Genomic DNA, 8,522 nt, shown 5'->3' with positions numbered 1-8,522 from the left:
GGATTAAAGGCGTGCGCCACCACCACCCGGCCCAGAGTGGAATTGGATAGTTAGAATGGGTAAGGATGGGATGAGCCTGGGTGCCATGTTCGCCCACACCATCAAGGGTTAAATGCTTGTTCCTTCTGTCAGGGCCTTTGCCAGGTTTCTGTCCCTGTGTGGTGGGACCAGCCTATCACTTACTTACGGAAGCCCTGCTTGTTACTTCCTTGTTTGAGGCTTATAGCAGTATTAGTACCAGAAGTCAGCTTTTGGGGTCACTACAGGACTTTGCTGCCTCCTGTCCTGGTCCCTGTGCTTGTGCCAGATGATTTGGGGCGGGCGGGCGGGGGCGGTTGCTGCTAGGAGACTCGAGAGTATGAAGCCATGTTCTCAGCCTCTGCTGTCCTGGGAGGATGGGGGGTGGTCAGCTTTGTGCTAACAGGTGTTCAAGTGGCAGCCATGGAGCCATAGAATCCATCCCTGTGGTAAGCCCTCTGCTTCGTACCAGAGTGGAATAAGGAAGAGATAACAAGGAGCTGAAAGTTGGCTTTTTCTTTTCAGATCATGTACAATGGGCAGCCAATTACCAAGATGGCCTGCGGGGCTGAATTCAGCATGCTGATGGACTGTAAAGGCAACCTCTATTCCTTTGGGTGCCCTGAATATGGCCAGCTGGGTATGGAAGTCTATTTCTTAAAAGCTCTGTAATCTAACTAAGCGTAGAGCCAGAAGGCATTATGGGGCTGTGCACACGTGTTACAAGTGTGGGTAATTGATCCAGACAGTAGCTGCTCCTGCTAAGTGCATCTCATGCTCCGCGGGCCAGCTTGCTGTTAACTCACAGGTTACAGGGGTCAAGATGCTCTACCTCAGTGAAAACATCAGGATTGAGTCTGGCAAAGCTTTTGTTTTGGTTTGGAAATCCATTAGTATGAAAATCTCAGACAGACAGAAGGACAGAAGCCGAGCCACTCTCAGTCTTTATTAGAGAGAGAATTACATAAGGGTGAGGTTCTGAGAATCTTGACTGAATAAGCACCTGACATGTCTGCAGCTCATCCTTCACCGCAGTGGACGTTATACAGGCACAGAGCAGACGAGAGGAGGTCAGCAAACTGTCCTCAGAGCCGGCAAAGCTTGCCACCCGAATTTTGCAAGGTCTCCATTTTCCTTTCTCTGACTCCCGAGGCAGCTCTTTTGGTGCCTTCTCCAGTCCTGAGCAGGAGGTGAGGTGTGGGCGCCCCCTGCTGGTGTCTGAACAGCCTGCAGCAGCCCCGGATCTGGGTTGCTGGGTCCCAGCGTCATTAGAAGTGCGCAGATGGGAGAGTATAAATAGCAGCAGAGCATTGCACTGGCCGTAGACTCCAGGGAACAGTGACTCTGGGAAACTAAATATACCTCGAGTCAGAAGTGAATAAGAAGTTCGACCAGCCCCTTACGCACATCCGTGCTGGTTGCCAGGGAGTTCTCAGGGCTTGTTGGATAAACGGTTTCCATAGCCACAGGCAGGCCTCCTGCCATCCCCAGGCCCAACACAGGAAGTGTGTTTCTGTGCTTCCTGCTACGTGTGCAGCTTGCCTGCCACCTTTAGACAAGCATCTTGATGAAACCAGCTTGTTTGCCTTCAGCAGCTTGATCTTTGCAATAAGGGTGGTGTTCATGGAATGGTTCTGGAAGGGACAGTTAGGCACTGTGTGCAGCTGGAAACCTCGCTTCACCTGGTATGCAGAGCCTCTCATTCTGAACTCAGCAGTTCACTGTGAAGCGTGTTCCTGCTCAGAGCCAGCTGTGCCAGCACACCTGTGATCCTAGCAGCTGAGAGCAGCGCAGGAGGATTGCAGCAGCTTTGAGGGTGGCTTGGTTTACCTGGGTTCCAGCCAGGGCTGCATAGTGAAAGCCGTCTCAAAGCTAAACACAGCCCAGTCTCCCAACTCTGCTCCTGTCTCGGGGTAGACATTGCCTTTAGAATCCAAATGTGATTTCAGAAGGGGTTCTGTTGCAGTGACTGGGTGATCAGGGATGGCTGACCAGGGAAGGACATTGAATTCCTCCCAGAGGAGAAGGTAGCTGCCCCCACCCCACCTTCCTGGAGGAAGTGTTGCCTGCACTGTGACAGCAGCCAGGTGCTGATTGCGATGTCTTTAAGGAGGTGGAAGAAAAACAGTGCAGGGTCTGCCTGCTGCTCTCTGGGACAGTCTGGGTGTAGTTAACACTTGGGCAGACACTGCTTGGAGCCCTGGTCAGTAGTAGAAAACTTGTTGGGAAGATGGCGAGGTTCCTGGTAGCTTTAGGCTTTTCAGTGCCTGGGACCTCGCAGTAGTGTGTGAGGGTGATCTGAACTGCACACAGAAGGCAGGCCTCGACAACACCTAAGCCAAGCCCAGCACCCTGATGTGCTCAGTTAGGTTGTGGTCCAGCGCTGTTTTCATAGTGCAGCACCCACACATCCCTGCCTGTAAAGGTCTGATGAGCAGAACCACAGCCTACTGGGGACAGTCAGTGTCCTGCCATGACAGCACTTCACCCGTGGGTCAGTCCTTGCCAGGTGGATGCAACACACATTGTCACAGCACTTCTGGGAGGTGGGGCAGGGACCGAGAACATTCTGGACTGTAAGCAACCGGGTCTTGGCTAGTGGGCCCAGATTGGCCCCTTGTGACTTGGTGACTTGTTCTGTTTATTTGGTGGTTTTATTTATTTACTTTTTTGTTGTTGTTTTTTTTTTTTTTTGTTTTGTTTTTTGAGATCTATTCTCACTTGTTTCTTTGGCTAGCCTAGAATTTGCTGTGTAGACTAGACAGGCTTCAAACTCAGATCAGTTTGCTTCTGAGTGCTGGGATTAAAGGTGTGGGCCACGATGCCTTATCTGTTCGTTTTTGAAATAGACTCAATGTAGCCCAGGCTGGCTTGAAATTCCGTGTAGCTAAGGATGGCTTTTACCTCCTGATCTTCCTGCCTCCATCTCTTAAGTGCTGGGATATATCACCAATGCACGAAGCCAGAAAATGTTGGGTCCTAGAGCCACAGACATGGGAATTCAGTGCTGGGCTGGAGCAGGCCCTTCACCAATGGAGCTAATGCCGACCCAGTCCCTCAGACTTCTTGCAGGTGGTTTGTGAATTTCAGATTTATATGTCCTTTGCAGTATGTTTAAATTACTCATTTGTAGACAGAAATGGAGAATTTTGTGAGCGATCGTGCTCACCCTTTCCCTTCTGGATGTCCTCAGAACTCCCAACTCCAGGTGCTTGGTAGATTGATTGGCTTTACGATGAGAGCTGCCTACTGTTGTGACCTCAGCCACAGGAGGAAACACATTTTCCTTTTCCTCCTAGAGTGTATGTAGGGTTTGTCCCAAATTATGGTCCTATTACATAGGGTATCCTTGTTGTTTTATATGCATTTTAAGTTACCACAGGCTCATGACCAAGTGGCTGGGCTGCGGGCAGGGTGGACCTGGGCCTGTGACAGTACAAATGTAGTAGTGTACCTCCATGCCCTATGCATTCTGCTGTTGCTGATGGCTGACTCTGCTTACCACAGGACACAACTCAGATGGGAAATTCATCGCCCGGGCACAGCGGATAGAGTATGACTGTGAGCTGGTACCCCGGCGGGTGGCCATCTTCATTGAGAAGACCAAGGACGGGCAGATCTTGCCTGTCCCAAATGTGGTAGTTCGAGATGTAGCCTGTGGTGCTAACCACACAGTAAGCTTTCTTTTTTTCTCACTGTCCAAAACCATCCATACTCATATAGACCGGTCCTGGGTGTCTGCCTTACTCAACTTCATGTCATTAGGCTGGGTGTTTCCCATCATGATCTGATTGCCACAGACACAACATGAACATCCAGGTGTGTCGTGTGCACGCACACTGTGTCACTATGAATATGAGTTCATACTAGGGTATGAATGGTTAACTATTGAGGGTGTGTCCCCTAAAGGTCCTCTGAGCAGAACAACCCTGGGAGGATAGCCTGTGTGCATTTGCTGCCTTGAGCTCTTTGTCTTTGTGAGGACATAGGCACTGAAGGAGTATGTGGACGTTAGGACATTGAGTGACATCAGTCAGCAGCCCTGCATGGCGAGTGCTTTCGCCTGCTCGGCCATCTTACCAATTCTCTTTTTAAGATAGTCTCCCTCTGTGGCCCTGACTGGCCTGGGACTCGCTCTATAGACCAGGCTGGCCTCAAACCCCCAGAGGGGTGAGCAGTGTGCACCTGTCCTTAGCCCTTCTCGATCTCTTCGCTAAGAGTGGGTGTGTCTGGTTTGGGTGTTCTGCTTTGGCAGCAGAAAGGAATCCCGGAGTTGAGTCCCAGGGCCACTCTCTGTCGACTTGGTGGTGCTCAGTGAAGAACGCATGTGTCTCGAGCCTGCAAGTCCTTGAACCAGTATGCCAATTTCGACCTTGGGGCAACCCATGTTATATGTTTTGCAGTGCTTGGTATGGAGCCTAGGGCTTTGCACATGCTGGGCAAGTGCTCTGGCCCTGACCTGTACATCCTCTGTCCGTGCTGAGTTTGCACATTCATGGGGTTTAACTGTGAAACCCCAAAGACAGAAAAGACAAATGGTAAACAGCTGGCACATCTGTGCACCTGTGGCCGGCAAGTGCAGAGCAGGTAGGTAGCAGCCTTTCCCTCCTGTGTCTGTAGTTTAGACAGTGTTGGAATAGGAGCTCAAGTGTTGCTTCAGGGAGGAAAAAAGAAAATCATACATCTATAAAAGGAAGTGTGTGCTGGGCCCTGCTGGCTGTCTGTGTGGCCAGCTAACTTCTTGGCTTATAGGCTGTGAAGTTTCTGGGCTGTTCCTTTGCTATCTGCTGCTGTCCCAGGTCCTCTGGGCAGAAGCCTGCGAGTCACAGTCTGTGTCTCCTCTCCCTGCAGCTGGTCCTGGACTCACAGAAGCGAGTCTTCTCCTGGGGTTTTGGTGGCTACGGCCGACTGGGCCATGCAGAGCAGAAGGATGAGATGGTGCCTCGCCTGGTGAAGCTGTTTGACTTTCCAGGGCGTGGTGCGACCCAGATCTACGCTGGCTATACCTGCTCCTTTGCCGTCAGTGAAGTGGGTCGGTGTCTGTTTGCCCCCACCCGTCTTCCCAGGTCCCATGTGCAAGATTTTCCCCTCTTGGAATAGCTGTTCCCCCCATAGGGCAGGCCCATAGCCATTCTGTCCTTGACTCATATCTCTGCAATGTCCATTTAAGCAGGTTTATCACCTTGGTGTCCTGAGATGCTTCCTTGTGACACTAATGTGCTTTGCTTCTTCTAGGTGGCCTGTTTTTCTGGGGGGCCACCAATACATCCCGTGAGTCTACTATGTACCCGAAAGCAGTGCAGGACCTCTGTGGCTGGCGGATCCGGAGCCTCGCGTGTGGGTAAGTGACTGTGCCAAGGGTGCGTGGTGTCTGTTTCTTCCTGTGACTGTTAGGTGCCCTGTGTGCCTTTGTCCTTGGGAAGGCTTCTGTGAGTGTTGACTTGGGGTTTTCTTGACTGGCGATAGGAAATACCAAATCCCCAAAATTTGGGAGAGGGGATAGTGAGGGCCTGGTGGCTAGGATAGTTGGCTCCTTCCTTCATGGAAAGTAATTCTGAAAGTTTTATAAGGCAGTTTTTCCTGAATTTGGAAACTATAGGGTTTTACTTTCTTAATACAGCAAGTGGGTAGGGAAGCGACTTTTAATTTGATGTTCACATTGAAGGTACCTGCTGAATTACCCAGTGCTTATAGGTGATAAATCTGGATGTATTTGGGTTAGCTTGGCTCTGAGCTGTTGCTCCCTGGTCCCTCTGTCTGTCTGTCCTCCACCCCTGCCCTAGTGTCCCTCTTGTTAACTTTGTCTTGAGGATGGACTGTCACTTTGTCCTTATGTGGCCTTCTCCCCACCTTAGTGTTTCTCCCAAAGGACTCTCCCTCTGAAAGGCCCAGGACAGATGGGCAATGAGGCCCTGGCTCTGATATTGATCCGCTAATGAATGTGGACCATCCCTGGCCAGGAGGAGCCTCTCACTCCTTACTGAGTTTGCGGTATGGAGTTGGTCGGTGTGTTAAGAGGTGTCCTTGACACAAGTCAAAGGGACAGGTGGCCTGCAATATGTCCTCGCCTCGGGTGGGTAGTGACAGCTTCTGCCTGTTTGCAGGAAGAGCAGCATCATTGTGGCGGCTGATGAGAGCACCATCAGTTGGGGTCCGTCGCCAACCTTCGGGGAACTGGTGAGCCCTCCCTGGGGTCTGGGAAGAGCTGGACTAGCCGAAAGAGACCTGGAAATGGGCATGAGGAGGGTTTCATTTGGTTTCTAAGTTCTAAAGCTGTCCTGGCTGGTGGTGAGGCTGCTTGTCATCCATGCAGTAGAACAGGACAGTGGGAGGTGTCAGACCTGTGGGGCTACAGTGACGTCCTACTATTGGGACCCGTCGTCCACGCTCACAGAAAGCAGTGTATGAGCTGCATGTACCATCCTCACTCCTGTGGCTTCCAGACATTTCTCATTGGTAGAGTCAGAGAGGGAGGGCTGTCCTTGTCCCTCAAGCAATCACTGGTATCTGAGGGCCACTAGCCACTCCTCAGGGTTCCCAGACCCAAGGGATCCCTCCTGAGCCTGAGGACCTTCCTCTGTTTTTTGTGTTTTCAGAGAAGGATGGATGGTGTGTTTTTGTTTTCAAAACAGTTTCTCTGTGTAGCCCTGGCTGTCTTAATTCACTCTGTAGGCCAAGCTAGCCTGAAGCTCTCAGAGATCTGCCTGCCTCTGTCTTGTGAGTGTTGGGATTAATGGTGTGTGCTTTCAATGTCCAGCTTCTGTTTGGAATTTTTTTTTAAATTTATTTATTATTTATACAATAATCTTTCCGCATGCATGCCTGCAGGCCAGAAGAGGGCACTAGACCTCATTACAGATGGTTGTGAGTTGGGAATTGAACTCAGGACCTTTGGAAGAGCAGGCAATGCTCTTAACCACTGAGCCATCTCTCCAGCCTGTTTGGGGTTTTTTTTAAGACAGTAACTCACCATGTAGCTCTGGCTGTCTTGGAATTCGCTATGTAGACTAGGCTGGCCACACTCGGAGATGTGCCTGCCTCTGCCTCCCAAGTGCTGGGATTGAAGGTTTTTGCCACTATACGTGGCTGTTACAGCTTTTGGGGCCCATCAGAAATGGTCTTTGACAGCCTGAACTGCATGGTGGAGTAGTGTTAGTGGTCTAGTGACTTACTGGATAGTCTAAGCTGCAAATTAAGACCCTTTGTCAAAAAACACTTGATCTTCTGGGGCTAGAGAGATGGCTCATGGGATAAGTACTGCCTTCTCTTGCAGAGGATGAGGGTTTGATTCCCAGCACATACACACACATATGGTGGCTCACCATTGTCTGTAACTAGTTTTAGGGGATCTGATGCCCTCTCTGGCCTCTGCAGTTACCTGGCACACAGCTGGAACACACATACATGCAGGCAAAATACCCAAACACAAAATTTTGAAAAAAATTTTTTAATTTCTTCCAAATACAACTTTGTGTCTTAGTAACAGCCTGAGGGGCAGGGAGGTGATGCTGCTTCAGGGGCCATTCCTCAAATTTGGGAAGATGAGACCAGGGTGCAGGATAAGCCTCAGGGCGAGCCGCCCTTGGTCCAGTGTACTCCAACAGCCCTTGGCCACTTTCTTTTAACCTCTGGTGTCTGATGTTGCCACTCGGTGCTCTGCACATTTTGTCCCATAATCACAGTGTCTTCATCTCCCACCTCTGTGAGTGATGCCTGGAGACACACATTTCCTTTGGTTAGACCTTCCCACGGTCTGTGTTTTTGTCTTTGCAGGGATATGGGGACCACAAGCCCAAATCTTCCACTGCAGCTCAGGAGGTGAAGACCCTGGATGGCATCTTCTCAGAACAGGTGAGTGGAGCTTGCGGTGTCACGGCTGTTCACAGCCTGCTAAGCTGTGTAACACCCCTTGACTGGCTTTCTTGTCCTGTGGCTGTGTGTTTGAAGGGTACAGCCTGCAGCAAGAGAGGGACTGAGGGGTGCTGATCTAGGTCCCTGGCAAGTTCCTGGTTCGATGGTCATCACTCCCTAACCACCACCACCACCACCCCCCAAACTGGGATCCTTGCCACTAGGCCAGGGTCGGGAAAACTAGTCCTCAGCAAATACATTTTGACCTGTGATCCGGAAAGCAAGTGCAGTGTGGAGCTGACCCCAGTCCCTGCCCGCGGGGCTTCAAGGCCTTCCATCTGGGCCTGTGACACTGACATTTAGCAAGGAGAAAAGGGTTTAATTTGCTTTCCAAGGGCCCAGCCCAGTTTCTGACCCCCACTGAGCCAGTGAATCCAGCGCATGAGCATTGGACACCTGGGATGTGTAGGATGCTTGTGTTGCTGACATTGGCCTGTTCTTGCAGGTGGCCATGGGCTATTCACACTCCTTGGTGATAGCACGAGATGAGAGCGAGGCTGAGAAAGAGAAGCTCAAGCGGCTGCCCGAGTACACCCCACGTACCCTCTGAGGCAGGGTGGCACTCCCCTCGTGGCAGCTGTCATTTACACGTG

The 8,522-nt window shown here is 51.0% G+C and overlaps 1 protein-coding gene across 1 annotated transcript in view; it reads left to right on the top strand.

Moving 5' to 3' along the window:
• The window catches only part of Rcc2 (regulator of chromosome condensation 2), a 21,511-nt gene extending 12,995 nt beyond the window's left edge, over window positions 1-8,516 (top strand). Inside the window, exons 7-13 of the mRNA XM_013348332.2 lie at window positions 544-658; window positions 3,526-3,692; window positions 4,870-5,050; window positions 5,254-5,359; window positions 6,123-6,195; window positions 7,792-7,869; window positions 8,375-8,516. Of these exons, the coding sequence (XP_013203786.2) occupies window positions 544-658; window positions 3,526-3,692; window positions 4,870-5,050; window positions 5,254-5,359; window positions 6,123-6,195; window positions 7,792-7,869; window positions 8,375-8,479 (825 nt within the window). The 3' untranslated portion in view covers window positions 8,480-8,516. The remainder of the gene's footprint in view (window positions 1-543; window positions 659-3,525; window positions 3,693-4,869; window positions 5,051-5,253; window positions 5,360-6,122; window positions 6,196-7,791; window positions 7,870-8,374) is intronic.
• The last annotated feature ends 6 nt before the right edge of the window (window positions 8,517-8,522 follow it).

Source organism: Microtus ochrogaster, chromosome 10 (assembly GCF_000317375.1).
Source record: "Microtus ochrogaster isolate Prairie Vole_2 chromosome 10, MicOch1.0, whole genome shotgun sequence".
Classification (NCBI taxonomy): Eukaryota; Metazoa; Chordata; class Mammalia; order Rodentia; family Cricetidae; genus Microtus; species Microtus ochrogaster.
The sequence above is the reverse complement of the archived record's forward strand: the minus strand, read 5'-3'. Positions and strand labels throughout refer to the sequence as shown.